Source organism: Neurospora tetraspora (assembly GCF_033439725.1).
Source record: "Neurospora tetraspora strain CBS 560.94 chromosome Unknown B0H65scaffold_1, whole genome shotgun sequence".
Classification (NCBI taxonomy): Eukaryota; Fungi; Ascomycota; class Sordariomycetes; order Sordariales; family Sordariaceae; genus Neurospora; species Neurospora tetraspora.
Genome location: NW_026944383.1, coordinates 3,802,042 through 3,828,199, shown reverse-complemented (window position 1 = coordinate 3,828,199; position 26,158 = coordinate 3,802,042). Strand labels below are relative to the sequence as shown.

The following is a 26,158-nucleotide window of genomic DNA, read 5'->3' as shown; positions in this document are numbered from 1 at the left end:
GGTCAATCCGCACTTTCCAGTTCGCGTACAAGCGAGATGTGCGACGGCAGCACGGCGTAGGAAGGTACAATTTAACTGTGTAGCATCGAGGACGACTGGCCCTTTCTCTTTAGTGTAGTGTTGTTTCCTGGACACAGAGTTTGTAGATCCGGGGTCGAATGATAGCGGCCGGGCTGTGAGCGGGCTCCGCGGGTCTGTCTTCCATCCATCTGGAGGTTCAACACCATGCCCGGCATCAAACACCGATTCGCAGTTATACGTTCGGCGTGTGTTTCTATCCGTCGGACCGTTGCACGACGTCAACTAACGTGATGAGAGTTCCACCGCCAAGAAGCATGAAGGTGGGAGCCCCATTACGGCAGCGGCCGCCAGCATCGTCAACTTTCTGAGGTTAGCAAGCACCTTGAATCTTCAAAGCCTAAACCTGGCCTCTTGTACTACCTATCTGGTGGTACATCTCTGGTGCTACTATAGATACCGGTCTGCACAACATCGCACATCAGAATATTCGGCACGTACCAGAACTCCGAGTGTGCGTTTGTGGCGCTTTTGTCTTTCTTCTACGATGTAAATGGCGTCCCATCATTCTGGGAATGCCTTTCAAAAGAAAAATGGGAGATTTTAAGTGTACGGGTTGGCTTGAGCAGAAGTCTGCAATGTCAAAAAGGCCAGTGTCAGACTGCCAGGTACGATCCTCACTTCTCCACAAGAAGCCCCTTGAGGCTCCGCAAAACGTGATCTGCTGCTCCACAGCGGAAGCAGATTGGCGGGCGGCCGAATCTTCAGTGGATACCTGCACTTCTGAGACCCACTTACCCCATACTTCCTTCTGTCCTATGATTTTATGATTTGTTTGCTTCATCGATAGGACAGTTGACTTTGGAAAGCACAACAAAAGAGTCGTTGGGAAAGTGCGAAGAAACAACTCGGCGCGGTTCCAGCCATATCGATGTCTCCTTCAATATTTGGTACTCCTTCAACGAACCTTCTCGGCCGAGATGGCTCACTGCAGTGATTGCCCTACTCGTGCCTCCGGGTCCTCCGTCTGGCTTGGGTTTTTATCTTTCACCCCCGTGACACCACCATTCAACATCATCGACACATCACACAATGGGCAGGCAGGCAAGAATCCATAGACCGCTGTCACAGATGGATGACTTCTCGGATGCTGCACCCCGCAAATCTCCAGATCCAGAACTTCAGATGATCGCTTCTTTGGGGCTGGGCGCTGCAAACCCCGACTCTTTCGTCAACCATACCATCCTCGTTTTGGTCACAAAGGTTAGTCGCTTCGGGATCATCCCGACTCTGGTGGACAGCCAAAGACATCCCTTCAAAACATCGCACCGGCCTTGGACCTGCAAAAATGGCCCCTATCTCTTGTACGCGCTTAAACCCCTCAGACACATCAAGGTATACAACCTTTATCTCTGTGCCAGGAAAATCTAGTGGTTGGGCTGGAGTAGAGCCTGCTGGACAAGTGTTACAGAAAAGCCATGATATGTGTTGCAATTTTCGAAACGTTCCGACATTGACTACGACTATGTTCACAGCTAGAAGAAAAAACATAAGCAGCGCAAGGCCCGCCTCATCCCTTAATGCGCTGTGAAACCAAAGAACGCCCGTCACTCCCAATTTGATTGATTCATCCTTGTTCAGCAACGGCACGGTCGAGTCACCACGCGGCCCTCCGTTCCGTTCTCAAACCAGCGGATACTCGCACGACTTGCCCGTCGGATCCTGCGTGCACCACGTCATGTACACGGACGACGACTGCACGCCCCTAGCGACCAAGCGCTCCCTGAGCTCCGACAGCCTCGGCGCCGCATCGAGCTGCGTCCGGTTCTGGCCCGTGGCCGGGTCGATGCGTCCGGACCAGAGGACCTCGCCAGCAACGCTAGCCCGCGGCCAGATGATGGTATCGAGGGTGATGGGGTCGATGGACTCGGCCCACACGGCCACCTCGCCGCCGAGGACGAGCTTGGCCTCCTCCTCGGTCAGGTTGGCGGCCGGGTCGTGCGAGTAGACGTGGCGCCAGCTCTTGTAGGGGTTGCACCAGTCGAGGAAGGGCGAGAAGGCGGCGTAGCCGGCGTTGTCGAAGTTGAGCCATTGGCCGCGGCCGCAGTCGAGGTACTGTGTTTGGAAAGGTACTTGTTAGCTTTTTTCTTTGCTTTCTCATGCCCTCAAGTTTTCAAAGGTTTGTCTTTCAGGCTCCAGACACCAGGATGCGAATCAACTTACCCAAAAGTTATAGTTGCTGTCAATAACCTTGTGGCCTCTGCTGGTCAAGTTCTTGACCGAATCCGATCCAAGCCACGTCTGCACCACGACATCCTTGCCGATATTGACGTTCCAGTCAATCGGAATTTCCTCCCAGGTGAGGGGAGTCAAGCCCTGTTTCCGGATGCGCTCGTGCTGCTTGTCGACGAACTTCTGGAGCAGCGGGCGCAACACCTCGGTATCGTTCGACTTGATGCCCTCGTCCAGCATCGAGTCGTTCCTGTTCAGCTCGTCTCCGCCAGTGTGGAAGTAGGCCGAGTACGGCGTAACGCGGGGCAGCACGTCGTCCCACAGCTTTCCGAGGAAGTCGTCGACCTTGGTGTCGTTGAGCTTGAAGGCGCCGCAAGGAGGCTCAGCGCAGTACCACTGATACGGCCACTGGTCATATGCGACGATGATGTCCGGGTGCGAGAGCGACACGGACCCGATGTGGCCCGGCATGTCGATCTCAAAGTATACCTGCACGCCCCGAAGGGCGCCGTACTTCTGAATGGCGTCGATGTCGGCGGGCGAGTACGTCTGGCTCGGGTGGTAGGCGCCCTTCTCGGCCAACTCGGGCATGGAGATAATCTGGAGCGGCCACGACTGCGAATCGGTGACGTGCACGTGCAGCCGGTTGAGCTTGCTGGTGGCCATGCCATCAATGGTCCGCAGGATGTTCTTGACGGGCATGAATGTGCGCGCAACGTCGAGCAAGATGCCGCGGTGCGGGTACTTGGGCTTGTCCTTGATCTCGACGGGCGCGTACGGCGTGTACCACGAGGTGCCGGTCGAGTGCTGGTAGAAGAGCTGCGTGAAGGTCTCGAGGCCGTGCAGCACGCCGATATAAGAGTCGGCCGTCAGCTTGACATCGCCCTCGGCGCTGAGGGTGAGGCTGTACGCTTCGCTGACCTCGCCAGCCAGTGCGGGCTTGAAGGTGGTGTTGGCATCTTTGGTCGTCTGAACGATCTCGAGCGACTTGATCCACTTCTGACCCTTGTACACGTCGGGCTCGAACTCAGACAGCTTTCCGCGGGGCTGGAGCATCCAGGGAACGAAGTTCTTGGAGAAGATGGAGCCCAGCGCGCGCGAGACGCCATCCTGGACGATCTCTTTGCTGTTCAGGCTCGAGGCGGGGTAGTCTGCCGTGTAGACGAGCTGTTGTTGCGCTGGTGTCTTAGTAAAGAGACCCTCATAGCCCGAACCATCAGGTCCGCACACGTTGTTGGGTGGAGAGGGAGAGAAAGAAGAGGAAGAAGAGGAGGAAGTTGAGAGCCTTACAGGTTCTCCATTATAGGTTATGTTGATATTCTGATGCAGGTACAGACTCGAGTTGCCCTTGGTGAAGCTCTGCGGTGCCGGCCATATCGCGGATACCGGCTCGAGGAGGGCAACGAGTGAGACTGCAAGCAGCCTCAGCGAGGGCGTGAAGACCATCTCTTGACGATCAGTTCGGGGTGTTGTGAACTCTCGTTGAAATTGTCGATCTCGGTTATTTGACGGGGGCAGTCACGATATATGGGGTGACGCAGATGTCAGGCATGAACGACCTGAACCAGAGGTACGAGGTTGTTGAAGTGGAGGACGAGGCCCCGAGAATAAGCAAAAAGGTTCCCTTTGTAAGAACGTTATACAAGGGGCCAAAACTCGGTAAACAGACTGAAGGGCAAAGAAGGAGTGGCTTGGTTTTTATATATTGGATGAGAGAGTGATCATCCGAAAAGCAGTTGAACCTTTCATCGTAAGAAGGGCCGGTGACCAATCGGACAGGGGTATCTGAATGCGCTTGAATGGATGAGTGGTACCCCGGAGGCCCGCCCCTTGTTGTTGTGTTGCAACACAGCAGGTAGGTAAAGACGGGATGGATCATGGATGGCCATCCGACCATCCTGCTGTCTTGTCTTGTCTTGTCTCTGTCGAGAAACCTGCATGCGCCCGATCCTCTATCATACAGTTTAGAAGTGTTACCTAAGCCTAACTGCCCTGTTAGGGGCTTGCTGTTGTTGTTGGTTCGTTGGCAAGACTGAATTGTTGGCAGGTAAGTAACTAGTTCTAGTAACTAGTAACCAACATGGTACACCAAAAAGAAACATGCGAGAGAGATGCGATGCAACGAACAAGCGAGCGCCAAATGGATTAGGTTGGATGACAAGACTAGACTCGGTGGTGGATCACCACATCACAGCCGCCATTAAGGTCAGGTACGTCAGATCAGGTAGACGGGGCAGTACAATGGGGAATGCTGACCCCTAACAAACCTCCATGGATCAAGTCAAGAAACAGAAACAAGAAACAATGGACAAAGAAGAAGCTGTAAAAAAAAGCCATGGGATGCCGTGATATCGATCGGACCGCCAAAAGCCACCAAAAGATGGAAGGGATGTAACCCTCCGTACGCAGTACGCAGTAAGTGGGAACGCTACAGGTCCTATCCCCTTCCAGCCCACGGCAGCCAGCCCATCTTTGCTTGTGCTGTTCTGAAACTGTTTTTGTTCAGTTGGAGCGGAAAGGAAGCTGAAAGGGATTGGAACAATCTGCGACGGCTGACCCGTGAGATTTTCTTTGTCTGTCTCTTTTGTTGTTATGATTTCTGTTGTTTCTGATTTTTTGTGCCGATTTGTGCCGTGTGTGATTAGTCGGAAGTATAGTAGATGTGATGTCCAAACATTCTCTTGTTGGATGTACATCCCGTCGCTTTGGAGGATGTGATGTGGTTCGCCTCGGTGTTTTCCACAAGAAGCAGCTGCTGTTGCAATATACCGTAGTGTACCTTGACATTGGCGCAACGTTACGTCAGAGAGATTTTAAGCTTAGTGGACATCGGTATAGGAACAAGAGCTTCATGGGACATGGAGACGCCTTTTTTCGAGGTGGTCGGTGGCTCGGTGCCGGTAGGTGGTGGCTCGGTGCCAGTAGGTGGTACCTACGTAACCGGTAAGGTATACCGGTACCCGTGGGTGTGAGGTCGGCCTTGTCTCGCTACACCCACTCTCTTGCAGAGAGTGGGTAAAAAAATCCGTAGACAGAACAAAACCCGTAGACAGCCAAAACTTGCCAATATAACCCTAACCCCAAAAGAGCATCTCCATCATGAGGGATGTGATGGCAGATGGGATCTGTCATCGCAACTATATAAGACCACTTAAGCGACCGAAGTGTCAACTTCGATTATTTGTATCCTTTTGCGCGGGAATATAGTCTGGTTGGTGTAGTGGTCTGCCGGCGCAAAAAAGCGGTAGTATGGGATTTAGACATTGGCTGTCTACGGGTTTTGTGCTGTCTACGGATTTTTTTACCCACTCTAAGAGAGTGGGTGTAGCGAGACAAGGCCGACCTCACACCCACGGGTAAAGTCGTGGTGCGGAGAATTATAGGTTGAGGTCCGCGGACGATGGGCCCCAAGTACGGTTAGTTACACCACAGGGCAGCTTTTGCTGGGCGGTAAGCCATGCGTTATGCTCTCTCTCCCTGGGCTCTTGGCTTGGCTGTGAGCTGAATGGAAATCTTGTGATTCCATGCCACAATGAATTGCGCCCCGTTCGCAGAGGAAAGAGAGCGAAAGATCGTGAGTCGCCATTTTCTGTTGGTCGTTGATGAAAAGCCTTTGGGCGGCAGTGTTTTGAGAACTAACACTCTTGTGGTTTGATGTCTGGGCGTCTTGGCGACCTGCGACCTACCAACAGCTAGACTGACTAGAATCCCCAAAGTCTTTCAGGCTTCAGGCGTCACCGTAGGCCAGAGGAGAGTCTTACTGACAGGAGGAGATTCGCGATGCAGAGAAAATGCCCTACGAGGCCGAGTGCGAGAGGGAGATCGGCATAGGCTGGCCGCTAAACGAAAGGATTGGCGGTGATACATATCTCCAGTGAATCTTTGGGTCGGAGGCGGGGCAATTAACCACGAATGACCGCGGATGCTGACCCGAGGCGGCACTCGACATGTTATGGTCGTATGAACGCCATGAGGTGCGTTCGGATGGGAGCCCACAACTGCGGTTGGGTTCGGGGTTGGAGAAGCCGAGAAGGAGACCACGATACTTTGATGGCCGTACCTATCACACACATTCACGATACCTCCTCCGTGCTTCTGGTACCTCTAGCTCGAGCCTCAACGTAGGCCTAAGGCGGTGTTCTGCCATACCGGCATACTCTGCCTCGTAGTGACAGATCTCGAGGCCGGCCCGGGTCGTTGGTTGGCTACTGTCCTCTCTCCTGTTTACTTATTAGCAAAGCCGCAAGGGGCAGCGTCTGGAACGAGGTTGTCTTGTCCAACGAGCACTGGTGCTTTCTAAATAATCTTTGGTGGTTGCACCGCAGTTAGGAGGATCCTGTTGTTCGGCGCCACTCAGCTGCCATACTTGATCTGTAACACGCTCGTCCGTAATAAGCCACGATGCATTTCTCTTTTCCTCTCTTCTCTTCCTGCTGATCTGAGACCTGGATGGAGGATGAACATGCTTGCTGTATCCGTAGAGGTAAGAGAGGAAGTAAAGGCATCGGTTGCTGCTCTGCTGCCCGAAGTTTTCCAAGCTGTTTCCACCATGGTTCGGCGCAAATTATGGCCAAGCATCTTGACCTAGCAGAATACCACAACATCGATATCCCGTCAAAAGTCCACCGAGAGAGGGAATCACGCGGGGCTATCAGTGTTGTGAGCTGGGTAGAACTTGTCTGATATAGCGGTAGACGGTGTCGAAAGTTGGAAGTATGAGGGGGATCGGAGTCAAGGTAGCTCGAGGCTCGAAGCTGCATCGTCCATCTTACTAGTCCAGTCAAATGGTGAGTATTTCCCCAGGCATATGATATTTGGTTCCTGTAGAGATTTACAGATGTCGTCCCTCGGGCGAACATGCTGCGGAAGTGGAAGACGGGAATACTCCGAGCAAGCACCGTTGTACGTTGCACCCATGGAAGACGTGCTTCCCCGCTGCAAGGTTTTGAAAGCTAGCACGGCTAGGTTGTAGGTGGACCGTGCGATAGTACTAACCGGCTAACGTCGAATGTGCGCGTACGGGCATGCAAGGTGAAGTCGATCAGATTGTCCGAAAATGATCAATGACTTCATAACAAAGGCGGGTAGGGTGCGTTCGCAGTATGTATGCGAAATCCCACGCACGTACAAAAAAAAAAAAAAACCCTTGGGATCAAGTGATGATGGTAAGTGACTGGGTACCGCATCAACTCTCGAAATCGAGGTTCGGGTAAACACTTTTCACGCAGGCACAAGCAGGATTAAAGGTGTCGGTCACCTATGTACATGCTTCTTCACTACTTCTTTACACCTTTAACCCTGCTTATGCCTGCGTGAAAAGTGTTTACCCGAACCTCGATTTCGAGAGTTGATGCGGTAATTGCTAGCAAACAGGCTTTTCTTGTTCAAGACGGGAACATCACCAAGCGTATCGGTATTGTAAATCGATAGCATTCAGTGCTAAAGTACCTGCGCTGGAACTTGTACTGGTAGCCGCACGCCGCAATACCCTTGAATCCGAACACGGCAGGTATGTATCATGTATAATGTATGTAATAGCAATAGCCGGTTTAGACATTTTCCGGAGTTGAAGAAAAGAAAACACCGTCCAACCGGCTGATACCAATTGCTACTTTGCTGATTAAAAGCGAGTCAAAAGTGACGGAACGAAGCGGACCGGACTGGAGTTGCCCAGTTCCTTCCATTCTCCTTGACAAAGCGGTTCCTTCAATGGAAGTGAAGGAACTGAACCAATCACGTATTACCATTACACTCATCCTAGCCACCGACAAGCCACAGGCGGCACCTTACTGATCAGACACCAGCCACAGTTGTCAAAGCAAGTCTCAAGCACGTTCAGTTCTGCTCGGCTTGGAACCAGGCATCAAGCTCCAATCTTAAAATCTTCATCTTCAAATCAACCTACACGATCTCTCAACCTAACATCTTACGACCCGACAGCGTTTGTATCGTTAGTATCTGAGCGCAACTCACGACCTTTTCGATAACGACCTGGCTTCCTCTGCACAGAACCGCTGCACGAGCCCCGACCGACTGTCGCTTTCAACTTTCGCGTTCTTGACAGAGCAAGACAGGTCTGCACCGCCTGCGGCCTTCCGCTGACCGATTTCGCCGCCGCCATCTCGACACGAACTCGCCAGCTTTCTATAGTCGTCAGCTCCCCGTCGTGAACGTTCAAACCCCAAAACGACCCTTCTATTCCCGACCTTGCGCCTTCGTTCGTCATCGTCCCAATACGCCACCCCACCGATCGTGAACCATGGCCACCGAACTCACCACTGGCACCCCTCTGGCGGATGCCCTCAACAATGCCATCCAGGAGAAAATAGTTGAGGTGGGCTGGGCGGGCAATACCACCGAAGCCGCCCCTATGGCCGAGTACCTCGTCCTCATGCTGGCCAACGGCAAAACACAGGATGAAGTCGCCGCGGAGATTTCTGGCGACCTTCTCAGTCTGGGACCTGACGACCCGACCGCATTGCACTTCGCTCAGTGGCTCTTTGAGCAACAAAATGCCCTCATTCCACAGTACAGCTCCGCGCCTGAACCCGTAGCCGACGAGCAGGGTGCGATGGATACGGCACAAGACAATTCAATGGGCGACTTCAACATGGACGTCACAACAGACGGCTCTGGCAATGAGCTTAACGCGTATGTCACATCTTCATCAACCCTCTCCGGACCTGGTACCCTGCTAACATCGCAAAGTCCTACTGGACCCAAGGCTATGCGGAACGGAAGCGGCAACGGCATGCGTGGTGGACGGGAAAAGCGTATTATGGGCCAGATCAACCGTGCTATGGACAGGACTCACGATCCCAACGCCGCTCTGCATCGCGTTCGCGGCCAGTCTGGAAACGAGAGGATAGCGCGAGGCCCTCCTACAGGCCCGAGAATGGGCGTTGGAAGACAGCCACGCACGACGAACACACGTGTCGCCAGCATCGCGCAAGGATTGGCGAACATGGGCGGCCCTGCCGGCCCTGGTGGTATGGGCCCGATGAACCCGATGAACGGCATGAATGGTATGGGTGGATTTGGCCAGCCGGACATCATGGCGATTATGGAGCAGCAAAGGCACATGTTGCAACAGATGCAGATGATGATGCAACAAAGTGGTGTTGCTCCCAACGGTCACGGCCCCCATGGACATGGTCGGGGTCACGGACGGCCGCTATATGAGCGCACTAGCCGGCCAAACTTCCGCCGTGGTGGAGGATTTCAACCTGGCGGTCACCAACACTCGCAGGGCTCGGATGCCGGTCAAGGCGACGCTGCTCAACAAGGCCAGCAGGCCGGTGAAGATGTCGATATGATGCAACCGAAGCGCGAGCCCCCCAATCCCGAAGAGACGGTCTGCAAATTCAACCTTCGCTGTTCCAACCGGGATTGCAAGTTCGCCCACCAGTCTCCGGCGGCGCCGCCCAACATCCCAATCGACGTGAAGGACGTCTGCAGCTTCGGAGCGGCTTGCAAGAACCGGAAGTGTGTCGGCCGTCACCCATCGCCGGCGATCAAGGCGGCGCATCAGAGTGAAATGGACTGCAAGTTCTTCCCCAACTGCACCAACCCTCACTGCCCATTCAAGCACCCTAGCATGCCCCCCTGCCGAAACGGCGGCGAATGCAAGGTGCCCGGATGCAAGTTCACCCACGTCAAGACGCCTTGCAAATTTCACCCGTGCACCAATCGATTCTGCCCTTTCTCGCATGAGGAGGGTCAACGCGGTACATTCCAGGATAAGGTCTGGGTAGCCGGCGAAGGAGGCGAGCAACAGCACGTCAGCGAAAGGAAGTTTGTGGATGAGAACGCCCCAGAAGACGTAGTCTTGCCTGGATCCGAGGACCAGCAAGCGGACGCCAACATGCCTGAGGTTGTCGTGTGAGTAATGGGGCGAAGCAAGGAAAAAGATGGGAATGTTCAAGGCAGATGCCATTTACGAGAGATGTGGCAGTTGTGCAGGAAGGGAACTGGACCAGAAGAAGTTGGTTGGTACTCAGGAGGGTGTTTTGGTTCTGTATTATATCACTGGGATGTCTGGGTCAAAGACTGGATGCTTAGATTTATTCATGATTGCTGTCCATGCGGCGTTCCGGCAGGAAGGGGTTAGCATACAATTGGAATCCAAGGAAGGCGTCGACTTTGTCTACATGTTTACTATACTGACTAGGGTGTTCTATATTGGAGGAGGGCATACCTATGGCACTGGAAGGGAACAAAGGAATTGGTCCCCGTAGCGTAGCAGCATTTGCAAAGTTTTCAGCGAATAGCTACAAACATTATACCTTATTTATTACAGCACTTCCTGCATGGGTGAGTGTGTCTCGATTCTACGTGTGATATCCTGTGATGACCCGGCCACGACCGGCTTGCCCGGCAGTTGGAACGGTGGTGGTGGCATCACCATGACCGGCGGAACGGCTCAACCCCGGCCTGGTCTGCCGTGGCTCGACCTGTCAGGCCACTCAGAGCGGGTTAGCGTGCCGAGGAGGGGTGGCCTTGCCGGAAGCCAATTCTTTAGATTCTTGTAACTGGACCTGTCCACCCCGCACCTTCGTTTCAATTTCTTTAACATCATTTTCTTTCTGTAAAATCTGTTTGCCAAAATCTCTTAAAGGCTCGGGATTCAGTTGTGCGTTCCAAGAACTTGGGCGGACAGACACCCACGCAGATCAGTCCACCAAGATCGGATAGCAGTACAAGGTCCCTTGCATGCTGTGCTTCACATGCATGGTGGCCCCTTGTTCTTCCCGTCAACAAAAACCTAATTTCAACTCTTCGGCCCGGCGACATCATCGAACGCTTGTCGACGATAACAAGCTCCTGCATATCTAACCCAAGGCCAACACGGCGCGCCATTGAACGGCGCGGGATGAGGACCACGAAGGCCTTAAGTTTCTCATGATGTACAGTACCAGTCAGCGCAGTCTGGCGCGCAACACGCGACGTTGCGTCAGCAGCAAGTGGGCGCAACCAGCAACCCTATCGCCTTCACGGCTCGCGAGCACTTGTGCTTTTGGCTCCGCCGTAACCACCAGCAAGAGGCACAATGCAACCTCCTCCGCCCTCGCCGCCACCGGCAAGACCCGATCCTACTCGACGTCGGTAACGACGCCAACAACAGAGGTCCCGAGGGATATCGCGATCCTGGGAGGTGGTCTGACCGGCTTGGCCACGGCCTTCTTCACTCACATCTACAACCCCGATGCACGCATCACGGTCTATGAGGCGTCTAACAGGCTCGGCGGATGGATTGACACAGAGGAGGTCACGGTCAAAACCCCGTCAGGCGAAACCGGCAAGGTCCTGTTCCAGCGCGGTGGCCGCATGCTCAAGACCATGAACGACAAGGCCAGGTACGATGATTTGGTCTTCTGGAAGTTAGTATGTACAGCCTCTGCGGGACGCCGGTAGGTACTCGGTAGCTCCCTGGGTTGGACTGTCCTGGCTAACCTGCTTTGATTTTGTCTGCCATTAGGTGAGCGCACTCGAGCTGGAAAACGAACTTCAAGTTAGGAGCAAAGACGAGCCTTTGGGCAACTACATCTATTACCCCGATCATCTTGTCGCCATGCCGCAGCCCATCTTTGACCAGAATCGACCCCTCGATTCTGCAGATTCAATCCTTAAAACGGTGGAAACACTCTTAAAAGAGCCCATTTTTAAGGGTGCAGTTCCGGCCGCTATGAAATACTTTTTCAGGGGCGGGCGCAAATTGACGCTCAAAGACGGAGAAGATCTATCGGTCGGCGAGTTCTTCGGGCGCGCTACGGGAAATCGTGAGCTGATCGACAACACCCTCGGCGCTTTGATGCACGGCGTATGGGGCGGCGATATATGGAATCTCAGTATGCAGAGCGGCCTGTTCTCCAAGACGACATTACCGAGCCCCGAAAAGGGTAAAATCTGGTATCCAAGGGAGGATATAGAGTTGATGGAAAGGATGTTAAGGTACCATACCAACGTCAGCCATATGCTCCGCATTTTCATGGCCAAGGGAGAGAGCTCTGAATATATCTGGTTCAAGAAGGGCTTTAGCACCCTGACGGACGCGCTCATACGGTTCTTGAAGCATACAGGGGTCACTTTCAAGCTCAACGATCCTGTGCAATCTATCTCTCTTCACCCGTCAGAAAGGATAGCGGTAGGTTTTTTTTTTTTTTTTTTTTTTTTTTTTTTTTTTTTTTTTTTTTGGGACAAAAGCTTCTGCTGCTTCGCCAGCATCGACCAGGCTGATTATCAGCCGGTAATTTTGCGATATCATTTACTAACTCTTCACGCCAGATCAAATCCACCAAAACTGTTCAAAACGTCCTATACGACAAAGTCGTGTCAACAATCTACGCAAAGACACTAGCCGGGCTCACCGTCAACAAGCTCCCCTCCCTAGCCCGCTCGACCGCCGTCACGATCCGAGTCGTCAACATCTGGTACCCAACCCCCAACCTCAACGCACCATTCAATGGTATCGGCTATCTTATCCCCTCGACCACGCCCCACAACGAGGAGGGTGTCCTCGGCGTGCTCTTCGACTCGGACCGTGAGCACCGCGGCCGCAACTACGGCGGCGACACCGTCCCCGGCACCAAGTTCACCGTCATGATGGGCGGCCACTACTGGGACGCCGAGCCCTCCTACATGTACGACGAGAACAAGTGCATCGCCATGGCCAAGGCCGCGGTGGAGCGCCACCTGCAGATCCCCGAGGACGACGCGGCCGGCGCCGTGGCCACCACCAAGCTCTGCCACAACTGCATCCCGCAGCACACGGTCGGCCACCGCGAGCGCATGGTGAACGCGCACCACGAGCTGCTGCGGGCCTTCAAGGGCAACCTGGCCGTGGTGGGCGGCTCGTACCAGACGCCCGGCATCAACAGCGCGCTGCGCGGCGCTGCGGACATTGCGTTCGAGATAACGGGCGGGTTCTGGGGCAAATATACCGGAGAGACGGTTGGGAAGACGGGCCTGCAGCGATTTACCAGACCGATGTCGGAGTCTTGGAAGCAGGCGGAGAAGGGGGACAAGGAAGTGTTCCCGTTGAGGTTTGGGAACACTCCCCTTTCGGAATACTATGAAGAGGAAAGGGATCGTTAGGTCTGCCGCTGTAGGAAGGAGGACATGACCGGACCGGCAACGCGATGGAAAATGGATAGAAAATCTGACAAATGAATAGAATAGTCAGTGTGTACATTACAGATAAATAGAGATATAGGGAATAAGCTACCCTACCCTACCCTACTTACCCGTGGAGGGATGAGTATTCAACCGAAACTGGGGCCAGAAACGGTGTATGTACTATGGAAAGGGTCAGTATGGAGGTCCCATGTTCTCGACTCTAATATTTTGAATTGCTACCTAGTCAAATGTTCTGCGTTATTGCCTAAAGACCCGGTGGATGTTAGTTCTCGTATTCGCGCGTTAAGTAACCTCAACTCTACGACCAGTCCTCACTCACACCCACGATTATAGTGATCCATCCTCGAGTCTATTTTGAACTCGTGATCACTCGGAGGGAATGGAATGACTTTGACACAGCAAAACCCGTGTACACATACATTCCTGCCTATGGACCAGTCCTAGCAAGTCATGCAAAAGCTCAGGAAATTCAAAGTGGGAGTGGACTCGCTAGTCAACTTATCTATTGTCTTTCAAAGTAGACTTCTTCCTATTGTGTTTTGTTTTTCTGTTGGTGTCAACTATCCAGCAGCGTATTCCACACCCCACGCCATTCACTTTTCTACCAGTCAGTTAACTCCCAGCATCAAACCCGTTAACGCCGTCGGTATGCCTCTATTTCTGTGATCGTATTACAGACCGTCAGGTCTAACGCACTTGCGTATGTATGATAGAGGTGTAACCACCAACGGTTTGATAAGGATATTTAGGATTTTCATATTGGCTGGCCACTAATCTCTTCCCCCCAAGCTCGCCATGTTTTTTATTTTATTCCTTTTGAACCTCTCTCTCTCTTCAGCTAACATCACCTCCTCCCCTCTCCTAGAGCAAGTATGTAATAGAAGGGAAATCTTCCTAATAAGCTCCCAACTCCTTCCTTCCTCCCTTTTTCCTTTCCCCTTTTCCGGATGTGTAGTTAAAAATAAAGGATCAGTCAATACCAGTTAGAACTTAGAATCCGCTTTCTTTTTTTTTTTGTGGCCTCGCTCCATAAATGCCCGATAACAACACTACTACACTACGACTTATGTACATCCCATCCACCTCACCATCCGGATTTCCTTCTTATTCTTTGCTTGAAACGCCGAGTAGTTATACGTCTTTTCCTTAGTCGATAACTACCACAGGGGCATTCTTCCCACCCATACCACCACCAGCACCACCTTGACCCGGCTGTCCCTGCGGCACGCCCTGAGGACCTCCTTGGCCGTGAACGGGTCTTTGGCCTTGTTGGGCCTGGCCTTGCTGTTGGGCATGTTGTTGGGCGGCCTGCTGTTGTTGCTGTTGCTGCATTCGCTGCATCGCTTGTGCTTGTTGCTGGATCTGGTACCGCTGTTGCTGCTGTTGCTGCTGTTGTGCCTGGGTTTGAGGGCCAGGCTGCCGCTGTTGTGGTGGCTGGCCGGGATGCGCGCGGTTGACGAATCTGTTGTTGTTGGCGCGGGCTTGTGCCTGGCGCTGAGCTTGGAGCTGAGCAACCTGAGCCTGCTGGAGTTGGACCTGAGTATGGGGCTGGGCCTGAGGCTGAGGCTGGGCTTGCGGTTGGTTAACGGGCCGGTGCTGCTGTTGTGGTTGGGATGGTGGAGGTGGTTGCTGCTTCGGTCGTTGCGGGGGCATTCCCTGTGCAGCTTGTGCAGCTACTAGCTCCTGGGGTGTTTGCTGGTGTCCTTGTTTAAGATCCTGTACTGCGCCTCCTTGATGGGGAGCGGTGATGGGCGGTGGGGGAAGTGTACCGACCAGCGATTTCACTGACTCGCTGATAGACCATAACAGCGTTTCAATGCCGATCTTTGGGTCAGCAGCGGCGCTGGTACCGAAGCTTTTCCTTCCATCGCCATGAGCGTGCCATACCGACCGCTGGAGGGAGGTATCAAACTCATCCTGCGGGGCGTTAAGAGGTCGTTCGTGCCCCTTTTCATCAGTACGCTTGACGTGCCACAACAGTCTACCTTTGCGGCCCATGGTCCTGATATCAAGGCACAACAGTCGCCGAGTAGTCGGAGCAGAGAGCGAGAACCTAATCGTTACCCACTCTGCCGCTTTTACCACGATCGCCACATTGCCTGCGTTCTTCGCCGCAATGCTTTCCCACTCATCCTCGATTCTGTCCAACACCCTATACAGCGGCAGAGAGAATGGAAGGTAAGACGGTAGAAGCTCGGTCTTGGTAGACTGGGCCATTTCTTGCAACATATCTAGCGCGCGCATATGAGGGTTCCCTTTTTCGAGAGTAAGGATAACCTTGGCATCTTTGGGGAGGTCTAGGTGTACGCTCCATGCACGAGGACCCTGTGATGGACCGGAAACAGGTTCTGCTGGGTCGTTGCTGTAGGTGAAAACAACCTCGCGGAGCGCAACACTTTGAGGAATGGCGTTGCTACCAGCCAGTCTTATGGCCTCAACAAACTCCATCAAGCGTTCCAGGGCCTGTACGCGATCGGCGAGCAAATCGACTACGGGAGTACCCATATCCGCTCGCAGCTTAAGCGAGAACTGGCCGGTACGATGGTTGTACACCACATCGTGGTCTACATTTCCGCGCAGAGATTTGAACTTGTTCCTGTCGATCACGGTTAATCTAGCCTCCGCTCGGATCTTAGCTGGCGTATCGCGCCGGACCTGAGCGGCTGTGGCATCTGCTGGGCCCTCTTGGTCACCTGTGTGAGTCCGGACTCCCTTGAAGATGATGGGTACGAAGCCCTTTGCCCACGTCAAGGTACGACTGCTGGATCCAGGACGTTGTTGAAGCATTTCCGATAGCCGCACATAAATCGTAGGCAGCCTAACCTGGGGCGGTAGGCTGTGGTTTGGCAACTCGAGTGCCGTGTGTGATTTTTTGAGGGTATGTAGCTTGCGAAGATCGGTGATATGTGAAATCATGCCAGCGGCGTAGACAGACAAATTTCGGAAGAAGGTGTCCGACAACGTTAGTTGGTTGGACGTCATGGGCATTTTGGTGAACAGCCTCAGGCGGCCGGCGGGGAAGTTAGGCTTTGGTGGTGAGCTATTCAGAGTTAGCACATCATCAATCTCCAAGCTTATCTGATCAGGATTATACTCACAGGTCAACTAGCCACCATTGGTCACCACCAAGACTCATGCTCATCATGACGAACCATTGTCGTGTCATCCAATTTGCCTTTCTGAGCCAAACTGCCTTGAAAGCTTCCCGAGATCCTGAAGCATCCGAGTAGACGATAGCCTTGGTCTCTTCCTGGGTAATTGGCGGACGGCAAACAAACCAGCCTATACTCCTTACACGGCTGTTGAGATCCTTGACTGTATGGTCAAATCTTAGTTGCTCCATAAGGTTTGCGCCTTCTTCCGCCGCATTGGAACTGGTATTCAGCTTCATTTGTCCCTTCAAGAAGACCGGGGACCGCGGGAACAGTGTAAAAAAGCCCGTCAGTGGTTCGATCTTGATGACAGCCTTGTCATTGTCGAATAGTTGTACGGCCAAAGAAGAATTCTGCGGCTCCTCCTTTGAAATCTCCAAGTCAAGTCTTGCATGCTTCTGTGCAAACCGAGGTTTGCTGAGAAGCTTGCTAGATATCGATGTGAGTATGTATTCAACGTGACTTGCAATAACCGCCGTCAGGAGCTTTTCCGCAGAAATAGTCTCAACATTTAGCGGTATGTCGAAATCCTTGACCTCCTTGTTGTCGCGGAACCAACGTAGGCTGATGTAACTTGAAGGCTTCGAATCAAGGTCTCCTTCGACGCCCTTTCCGCTCCATACCCCTAGCAAAACCCAGCTCTTGGCAGTTTGTGAAGAAGGGCCCTCCAGACCGTGCGGAGGCTTGAGCCAGTACTGGATAGACATGGCACGGTTGAGTTTCTCGACCTTCAGGGTATCAACCCACCTGCCCATTGCCAGTTCCGTTGCCTGACGACGGAACTCAACAATCTTCTGAGTTAAAACGAACTCATGAAGATAGTTATAGCACCCAGCCAAGCCCTGATCGCCCAGGATTGTGTTGACTTTGTTCTCGAGGAAAGTGCGCACACCATGCGACAGCTCTGCTGGAGCAGGGGTGAAAAGAAAGCGGAAGTCGATGAACCAGAATTGCTGCTCAAAGTCCTCATCACCAATCGTCAGGTCGACTTCAAACTCTCCCTTCACTTTGAACGTGACCCTTCCGTTCGAGATGTTATAGTCACGGAAAGCAGCCGGGATCTTTTCGTGTTCGTCGAAGGTGAGTCGTACGCTTAGCATGGTATTGATGTTGTCGATAAACGCTTCTTTCTCCTCCCACGTTATAGGAGGGGGCTCGATATATCCCAACTAACGTTGTCAGAACACCAAGCCACAGAGCATAATCTGGACCATCGACTTACCTCGGGCATCCAGGACGCTTGACCAGTTGTCAGAACTTCCAGAGCCGTCTTCAGATCTGGGCCCGGCACTTTCGCCCAGTGAAGATCCTGCTTCATCCTGATCAACTCCCAGAAGAGTTCTTGGTAGTGAGCCTGTTTGGTCAACATATGTACCCTGATGTCAATCAGGGCTCCAACCTGAGCTGCCTTTTTGCTCCATTCGGTGATGACAAGGGTCTTGACCCATTTTGAATGCATATCCTGCAGGAAGTTGAGGAGATGAACCTTCTTTTCAAGACTCTCCTGCGAGGTGTCGTGATTATCCGCGGATTGGTGGTTGGTGTTGCCATTCAGGACGGCTTGTGGTAAGGGTTTGGAGGCAAGGTATGCGATCTCGTCTTGCAACTTCGTGTGAGTCCATTGTGACAATCTAGTCAGGAGTAGGCTTAGAGGCATAATATCCGCGGTGATGTGTTGGATCTCGTCTGGCAGATCGGTGAATTTAGAGCCGCCAGGCGGCTGGCTGTCCACATCCATGAAGGAGGCACCTCCGCCGTTCGTCATGGCTGAGGAGCCCGACATGTTTGCGAGAGCTTTACCCTTATCTGGCGAGCCCTCCCGCTTGGCCACGCCTCCATTGACGCCGTTCGTCCACGAATTCCTGTCGTGATGGGTGCGCACTCCGTTCATATGTCCGTTTTCCATCCTGCGCGTGCCTTACTGCCGCGCGAACAACGCTCGCCCAAAGAGCGTCCCCAGTGTCGTGTGTTGCTGAAATAATCTCTAGAAATGCAGTCGTGAAGACGGGAATCGGTCGTCAAAGTGTAACAGCTTCGGCAAATACCACGCAAGATCGGAAGCGTGTCGCGAGATATCGGGATATCGTCGGTCGTGTGACGGTCGTTACCAGGGACGTGTTGTTGATGTCCAAGTTGTAGCGAAGGCGAGAGAAGGCGAACGGTAAGAACATCCGCTGGGGAATTTCTTCGTCAAGGAGGCCCCGGGGAGCGCGCATCAAACCACGGCTCAGACGTTGAGATTGGCGCAGACAGCACGATTTCCCATCACTTCGGGTGGCGAGTTGATTGAAAAAGTTGCGTTGGTGGGCGAAAGTAGGGCGCCGTGTCGGATCGTAGTTGATGTCAAAGTGAAAGTCGCCAGCGGGTTTCAGATTTGCCCGGCAGTGGAGGTGCGCAAAAGTGGAAGGCGATCGAAAATACAACACGCGCTGGTTCGTAGAGCGAGGAAGGCGGTAGGTGAGAGCCTGGAATGGGACGCCTGCCCGAGTCGGTCACAAAATCGAATTTTACGCTAGAAACGGAGGTCAAGGGAAAAGCGACAGGTGATCAAGTGGAAGTCGAAATGCGCGTGCGCGTGGATCACTTGTCTGGTGCCTTTGAAAGGTTCGTCGCACCAGTGACAAATGCCCTCCCTGTCGGGCAGTCTGCGACGGGTGGGCGCCCAGGGAGGAAGAAGACCCATCCACGGTATGCCCTTCTCCAGTGAGGCTGGGGTCACTTCTCGCCCGGTGCAGTACCCATTGCGCAGCCAGCCAAGGAAGTACCTACCAGTACCTAGAGGTAGGTGCCACTGTGGATCTTTCAACCAACACAAGAGAGACGGCCGCAAGGCTGACCACGCCTATTGAAAGTTTGAAAATTTGGTGAATCCAACGTCGCATTAAGATACTCAGCTGTTAATGGAAAATACTCGTATTTTGCTATCTTATCCAGTTATCGATTACACATGACGTAAAATCGATATTTCAACTCACAGTTAAAGGTACGACCTAAAAAGCCCTGTTGTGTCTCTGCCCAGAAACATGGTTACTACCTTACGATATATGTTACGATACGCTCTGTGTATTGCATGGTAAATACTGCAGTACGTAATCAAACTTCGGACTGGTACCGTACCTATCCACCCGTGACGTTACAGGCCTGTGCTTTGGTTCGGCTGGCAATTTGATACAGCAACTTTAGGGTATCATACCTATACGTAGGACTGATCAATGGTTACCGTAAAGTGCACAATGCGGCAACGCTCAATATGAATGTACTGGCCATTAAGGTAAGAAGCTTTCTCTAACTACTTGGCTACTCAAATTCGGCCTCAGTATGAGATAAGACATCCCTTCACGTCTTCAACCATCCCCAGGCACAAGAGCGAGTCACTACCTGTATCCCCAACACCTATAGTAAGAAAGGAACCTCATCATAAATTGTTCTCTCCGGATCGTGAAGGACATAACAACAGCCATGCCCGCTGTTACCTATAAACCCATACATGCCTCTTTTGACTCTCATGAAATTGCTTTAATGCTTTTCCCAGCATCACATAAAAAGAAAACGCAGAAAACCCCCAGGGGAAATGGAAGCAAGATCTAGTCCCAACGTTTCTGCTCATGACGTGATACAACTGCTTCCTTTGCCAACTCATGACGCAGATTGAACCACGTGTACCAAAGCATATCCATCATCCGGAGCGAAGGGAGGATAGTGAGGACGTTGCGAATCTACAGCTTCATGCCCGACCCCATGGCGGAGGTTGTGGGCCACTGGTAGCCCGCAGCATCGCTGAATTTGTAGCCGTACGAGGCCGTAAAGTCATCCAGAACAGCCGGGCCGCGAGAACCTAGACAATGTTAGTACTGAATGTCATTCCATAGAACATCTTGGTGATCACGTACCATAAGGATACTCCATCGGGATGATTTCCTTATTATCATCGAGATAGTGAAGCAGAGGGGTAAAGATTCTCCAGCTGGCATCGAGCTCATCATCACGGACAAAGTTGGAATGGTCGCCCTTCAAGCAGTCGAGAATAAGGGACTCGTAGGCCTCGGGAATCTTGAGGTCGGAGAAGCGTCTCCTGTAGGTGAGGTCAAGCTCGGTGACAACGGTCTGCATGCTCAGGCCGGGAAGCTTAGAGTTCATCTTGATGTAGACACTTTCGTTGGGCTGAATGCGCATGACGAGTTCGTTGCGAGGAATGTCCTTGAAAATGCCCGATGTGACGTCCTTGAACTGCACGCGGATCTCGGTCTTCTGCTCGTTCAAGGCCTTGCCTGCCTTCATGATGAAGGGTACACCATCCCAACGCTCGTTCTTGATGTACGCAACTAGCGCACAGAAAGTGGGGCAACGGGAATCCTTGGGGACAGTATCGTCTTCCTTGTAAGCAGGCTTGCTTCCGTCAAGCGACCTTCCGTACTGGCCGATGATGACGTTCTTGGGCTCGATTGCCGGAATGGCGCGGAGGACCCGCACCTTCTCATCACGGATATCTTCAGCGGAGAAAGAGATGGGGCGCTCCATGGCAAGCAGCGTAAGAACCTGCAACAAATGGTTCTGCATGACATCGCGGATGATGCCGAACTCGTCGAAGTAACCACCACGACCCTCGGTGCCGAAAGGTTCCTTGAATGTAATCTGGACGTTGTCGATGTGATGCCTGTTCCAGGTAGCGCCCAGGAAGGAGTTGCCGAAACGCAGAATAAGAATGTTCTTCACCATCTCCTTGCCGAGATAATGGTCGATACGGAAGAGCTCTTCTTCCCTCCAGTCAGGCTCAAGAGACTTTTGCAGTTCTCGAGAGCTTGCCAAGTCCTTGCCAAAGGGTTTCTCGACCTATTGTTGCAGTGTCAGACAAGGGCTGAGGTACAACGAAAAGACAAGTGACTTACAATAACACGCGCAACGCCCCTGGAGGGGTAGCAGCACCTCTTGAGATGCTGTGAAACAATGGTGAAAACGCTGGGAGGCAGAGCCATGTAGAAGAGTCTGTGGTTCTCTTTCCTTCCTTGCTCGAGTTCCTCCAAATGTTTGTTGAGCTGCATAAAGGAGTCGTCGCGATCATACTGGCCGGAAACGTATGTGCAGATGGAGCAGAACTCCTCAAGCTGCTGCTCGCTTTCCTTCGTTGGGGTCTTGATATACGACTTGATGCGGCGGATGTACTCGTCGTGGTCCATTTTGGTTCTGGCATAACCCACGATCCGGATGTCCTTGGGCAAAAACTGGTTGCGGTACTACAGGAATAACGTTAGCTCCCTAATCGGAGGCGACCCAGAAGAGGGCATACACACCAGTCCGAAGAGCGCAGGATACTAGTTGCACGTCAGTCGATTGCCATATGAAGTAGCCCAATGGTAAGCAGTAACTCACGGTCTTCTTCTTAGCGAGATCGCCAGAGGCACCAAGGACAACAATGACGGTGTTGTCCTTGAGCTCTACCGCACTGCAACGCCATGTTTGTTAGCAAGCGCTTCTAAATCACCAACAATCAACCATAGACTGAAAAAGCTGTTGAGCTCCACCACGCAATGACTGATATTGGCGGGGTGAGGGGCACTCACGCTCCATGGTGATCAGATGCCATCGTAGCGGTCGGCTTGTGTGAATCGATATTCCAAGTTCGTCGCGTTGGTGGTTGAGCGAGGAAAAAAAGAGACTGTGAGGGCGACGAGAAAAGTGGAAGAAGAGGATTGCGTTGTTGCCCGATGGGGGTTGAAGAAAGTATTGGGACAGAGTGGGCAAGCTTGGTCAGGTTTCGGGGTTAAAAGTGAATGTGTATTTCTCAGCTACGGCGTATTTGGGTGAACCTCCCTCAACCTGGAACCTGGCTGGTCCAGGGCACCTGGGAGCGAATGATGCGCAGACTGCCTGCGACCCTCGAACTAGAGCTGCTGCTGCTGCAGTCAGTCTAGTTGATGGGCCACGGCCCACGAGGGGCAAGCTTACTCACGGCCCCGCACCGCGCGCTAGGTGCGTACCCTGGTACGTACCACTTACCTCATCACGCTCATGAAGGGGAACAACCGAGTGAACGGTGCCAAGCCGCCTCCAAAGCTTGGGCCCCATCTGATAACAGCTTTAACAAGAGAGCTTTTGCTTCTTTTGACCAACCCCCAAACCCCGCCGGCCTTTCCGGATGGAAATCTTGTCCCGTTCATGTTACCTAATGCATGATAGATGCCATATTCCTCCTCCGGAATGATCGCATCAAACAAAGGGCTGCTAGATTGGCTTCCCCCCCCCCCCCCCCCCCCCCCCAAATCAGATTCAGTGATACCCTGAATGCTTACATCCATTCCATGTTCCAGGACGGGAGCAGTGCAGGTTGGCTCAGACTTTGTCAGTTTGGCTGGTGTTGGTAACCTCACGAAGCTGGACGTCGGTCCCGTCCCGTACTTGCCTTATAGATGTCATGGTTCCACCGATCTCCGGCTGATAGATGTCTTAACATTATCCGGACCCCAGCGTTATGGAAGCCGTCTCTGCGTAGCCTCTGGCGATGGAACCGAGAGCCAGGGTATGGATCCGAAGCGGGTGCCGTCAAATGGTTCCTCGACTTCGACCAAATGACTCCCGCCGGTAGAAAGTCCAGACAGTGACAGCTTGCGCTCCGATCTTGCGCCGTAGTAACAGGGTTGCCCCTGGACAATTTTTGACAGTATAGAACGAGTGGATACGGTCATAATAAGCTACCTGAGCTAATCTGGTCCTCGGTCGACGATGGGTTTCAGGCCTCAAAGTCTGGATAGAGCAAGTAAACGTTTCGGGTCTCAAGAGCACAGTTACATAATTACTAGACGAGTGCCTGATAAATTTGGAGCTCGGAGAAGTTCAAATTGCATGGATGGATCCCTTTCTGCTTCTGTTGGGAATGGTGGGGGGGTGCGGAAAAGTTACTTGAATCCGTGTTCAGGACCGTAGAGGTACGGATGGCTCCATAGCTCAATTTGTCAACCGTGAGCCTGTAGACTTTGAACGACCCATGCGTTCTTCAGGGTCGGTCGGGGGTAAAGGTAAATATACCGCAAGCACCGGACTATGTTGCATGGGCTAGAGATTTCGCTTTGCTCCTCTGCAGATTATTGTTCCGATATCCGTTCACAGTCAGAAGGCGCCGTTACAGGAAGAAGTAATATGTTGCTTCCCTGCTGAAATGCCACCGGGTTAACAGTAAGACAGGTACGTCCGACAAACCATTCAAACTTCGTCGGGGAAGGGTGAAAGCAGGTAACTACGGAGAAAGCTTCCCTTCGCCGATGTGAAGAAACAAATCTGCCAGCTCCTTGCAGTTCGCCGAGACGAAATTGCCAAAGTATAGTTCAAGTCGCTTCAGCTTCCAAGACGGGATTCGAAGTCAACCGCCGGTCTTACGCCACGCGCACTCTTGAAAGGCGCCGTGTCAACCCGCATCATATGGGACAGTCTAATACCGTAGATGTACGACTCTCGAGCTCTAGCGGAAGATAACAGGATTCCCATGCGTAGGTATGGGGGGCATCTACTGCCACTCAAGAGGTCAGAGTCAACGGAAACGCATTGTGCCGAAAAGCCCTCTAGACCATGGTGTTTTGCCTGGATGACATGGTACTGTCATTGAGTCTTTGCCGGTAAAAATGAGCAGAAAGACATCTGCAGCTTCGGATATAAACAATAGCACACACCGAGTGGAGTGTGCACGCCCCGGTTTACTACCTAGGTTAGCTGCGGAAACAGGCCCGAAAGACTCTTTTGTTCTGAGCTTACTGGATATATTTCGCAGGCAGTTCGCCTGCTCTCCCCAACGTTAAGAATACCGAAAACTTTACGAGTATGGATGACAAGGACAGAGGCCATCTGAGAATCTAAGATCATTCCGGTATTCGTTGGTGTTGCAGGCTGATGCCGGGAGCATTCCTCATCTCATCTCAAGGTCGTGGAAGTTGAGGTTGAGTGTGGATGTGGGGGTCACTCAGTTCGGGAGCTTGCCCGGGCTCGGGAGCCGTCGACGATGCCAGTGAGGGGCAAAGCCGAAGGGGAACAGAAAAAACCATCGATTGCATCATGGATCGCGGAGAAGCTAAGATAACGATACAGATAAGGACCGATGGGTGTCATGCGTTATCGGAACATGCACAACTTTACAGGGGTCATGTAATGTGGCTGGGGCACGAACCTCAGCCACATCTGACCCTGCTGGCAGGACGCGCTCCTGGGCTCTCATTCGCGCGGCGCACACTTTTCGGAAGGCGAGAAACTCCGAACCGTCCCAAGCACCACAAACCCTACCAAATTCCCACCAGGCAATTTTCGAATTACCAGGAGCCGTCGAAGTGCAGAGCCACAACACGTCGCCCAACGCAGGACTCCGGATCAGCAATTGTCTTCATACAAGACTCCTTGCTGAGTTCCCTTTTATCGTGGCAGGGAAATTTTGATCAAGCGGAACATATCGCCAGTCAAGATGCCTACCGAAGCCGGCCACAGATGTGAGACTCCCAAACCACCTGCGCAAAGAACATTGCCGGTGTTGTCGTCGTCGCCTTGAAGTCATCGGCGTCGCGAAACCCGTGTATATGGTTCTTTGTGTCTGTTTTGCAAGTTTGGACATTGCTGACCCTGTTTGTTGCAGTATATGTCAAGTGAGTAGCCACCCCCGAAAGGAATCGACGATGCGAACGAGTCTGCGATTGCTGCGCCGCTACGAAACGATCCCCCGAAGACGACAGTTGCTGGGAACTTGGTTATTTCGGAAACGACGAGGCCAGAAACGACGACGTACCGAGCACGGACTGACGAGAGGAATCGCATAGGGGTCGCCACCTGAGCTATCAGCGTGGCCGTCACACCACCCACCCCAAGACCAGCTTGGTCAAGATCGAGGGTGTTGATGACACTGCTGCTGCCAAGTACGTGGTAAACTTGTTCCGAACACCACGATGATGGATATTGACAGGGGATACAGCTTCTACCTTGGCAAGCGCGTCGCCTATGTCTACCGCGGCCAGAAGGAGGTTCGCGGCACCAAGATCCGCGTGATCTGGGGCAAGGTCACCAGGCCTCACGGTAATTATCCCCATTCCCCGAGGTTCTGGGTAGAACGATGAATGTTGACTTGTGACTTCACAGGCAACTCCGGCGTTGTCCGCGCCAAGTTCGCCACTCCCCTCCCCGCCAGGTCCTTCGGTGCCTCCGTCCGCATCATGCTCTACCCCTCGTCTATCTAAAGGGAACGGGTCAGGCCGGAGTTGGGTGGTAAAGGTGGTTTATGATTTCGGTGCATCAGGGATTAGCAAGGGTCGGCAAACGGGCCTTGCTTCTAGCATACAAAATCAAAGGCATTACCAACAAGAGACATGCCAAACAATTGCGATTGAGGATCCCGCAGTTTACTGCTGGGTGCGAGACGAATGCTTCATCAACGGGAGTGGTTCATGAAACGGCGCAATGGGGAGGAGACTTGAGTCTTCTCATGTCACAAATCAATCAAAGCCAGCCTGGGCTAATATTTAACAGGCCCCCTCAATCACAACATCCACGCTTTGCTACCCAAGACCATGAACCGATCCTTGAATGCTGTAGTTTTGGTTAACACTATTCCTAGGATTCATGACAAGTGTGCGCCCCGCGACCTCAGTACCGCGTTT

The 26,158-nt window shown here is 52.7% G+C and overlaps 6 protein-coding genes across 6 annotated transcripts; 2 read left to right on the top strand and 4 right to left on the bottom strand.

Annotated features, from left to right (window-relative positions):
- Window positions 1–1,701: 1,701 nt before the first annotated feature.
- B0H65DRAFT_417965 (glycoside hydrolase superfamily) lies at window positions 1,702–3,696 on the bottom strand (the record flags this gene model as incomplete). The annotated part of the gene is made up of 2 exons (XM_062824118.1): window positions 1,702–2,133; window positions 2,242–3,696. The coding sequence occupies 2 exons, from the start codon at window positions 3,694–3,696 to the stop codon at window positions 1,702–1,704; spliced, it is 1,887 nt and encodes a 628-aa protein (XP_062686445.1).
- A 636-nt stretch (window positions 3,697–4,332) lies between these two features.
- On the bottom strand, window positions 4,333–5,126 carry B0H65DRAFT_450614 (uncharacterized protein). The gene has a single exon (XM_062826018.1). The coding sequence runs from the start codon at window positions 4,944–4,946 to the stop codon at window positions 4,527–4,529; it is 420 nt and encodes a 139-aa protein (XP_062686444.1). The 5' UTR covers window positions 4,947–5,126; the 3' UTR covers window positions 4,333–4,526.
- A 3,383-nt stretch (window positions 5,127–8,509) lies between these two features.
- Window positions 8,510–13,344, top strand: B0H65DRAFT_417520 (uncharacterized protein; the record flags this gene model as incomplete). The annotated part of the gene is made up of 6 exons (XM_062824094.1): window positions 8,510–8,901; window positions 8,959–10,131; window positions 10,550–10,586; window positions 11,128–11,634; window positions 11,729–12,394; window positions 12,535–13,344. 6 exons carry the CDS (start codon window positions 8,510–8,512, stop codon window positions 13,342–13,344), a joined length of 3,585 nt encoding a protein of 1,194 aa, XP_062686443.1.
- A 1,188-nt stretch (window positions 13,345–14,532) lies between these two features.
- Window positions 14,533–18,321, bottom strand: B0H65DRAFT_438344 (mediator of RNA polymerase II transcription subunit 14; the record flags this gene model as incomplete). The annotated part of the gene is made up of 4 exons (XM_062825366.1): window positions 14,533–16,426; window positions 16,485–17,707; window positions 17,761–17,892; window positions 17,914–18,321. 4 exons carry the CDS (start codon window positions 18,319–18,321, stop codon window positions 14,533–14,535), a joined length of 3,657 nt encoding a protein of 1,218 aa, XP_062686442.1.
- A 1,461-nt stretch (window positions 18,322–19,782) lies between these two features.
- B0H65DRAFT_450600 (glucose-6-phosphate 1-dehydrogenase) lies at window positions 19,783–22,551 on the bottom strand. Its single transcript, XM_062826017.1, has 6 exons — window positions 22,097–22,551; window positions 21,906–21,978; window positions 21,827–21,847; window positions 21,425–21,769; window positions 20,429–21,368; window positions 19,783–20,373 (listed from the first exon to the last, which is right to left on the bottom strand). The coding sequence occupies exons 1-6, from the start codon at window positions 22,117–22,119 to the stop codon at window positions 20,255–20,257; spliced, it is 1,521 nt and encodes a 506-aa protein (XP_062686441.1). The 5' UTR covers window positions 22,120–22,551; the 3' UTR covers window positions 19,783–20,254.
- Window positions 22,552–24,540: 1,989 nt separating this feature from the next.
- On the top strand, window positions 24,541–26,133 carry B0H65DRAFT_450596 (ribosomal protein L35A). Its single transcript, XM_062826016.1, has 5 exons — window positions 24,541–25,000; window positions 25,144–25,153; window positions 25,325–25,420; window positions 25,477–25,577; window positions 25,641–26,133. Exons 1-5 carry the CDS (start codon window positions 24,976–24,978, stop codon window positions 25,736–25,738), a joined length of 330 nt encoding a protein of 109 aa, XP_062686440.1. The 5' UTR covers window positions 24,541–24,975; the 3' UTR covers window positions 25,739–26,133.
- The last annotated feature ends 25 nt before the right edge of the window (window positions 26,134–26,158 follow it).

Excerpts from the sequence above, each read along its gene's own strand:
- B0H65DRAFT_450614 (XM_062826018.1), bottom strand. The coding sequence starts at position 4,946 with ATGTACATCCAACAAGAGAATGTTTGGACATCACATCTACTATACTTC.
- B0H65DRAFT_450600 (XM_062826017.1), bottom strand. The coding sequence starts at position 22,119 with ATGGCATCTGATCACCATGGAGC. Across the intron at positions 21,979-22,096 it reads GCATCTGATCACCATGGAGC|TGCGGTAGAGCTCAAGGACA; the intron begins GTGAGTGCCCCT and ends ATGGCGTTGCAG. Across the intron at positions 20,374-20,428 it reads CCCGATGGAGTATCCTTATG|GTTCTCGCGGCCCGGCTGTT; the intron begins GTACGTGATCAC and ends AACATTGTCTAG.
- B0H65DRAFT_450596 (XM_062826016.1), top strand. The coding sequence starts at position 24,976 with ATGCCTACCGAAGCCGGCCACAGAT. Across the intron at positions 25,421-25,476 it reads GATGACACTGCTGCTGCCAA|CTTCTACCTTGGCAAGCGCG; the intron begins GTACGTGGTAAA and ends CAGGGGATACAG. Across the intron at positions 25,578-25,640 it reads CAAGGTCACCAGGCCTCACG|GCAACTCCGGCGTTGTCCGC; the intron begins GTAATTATCCCC and ends GTGACTTCACAG.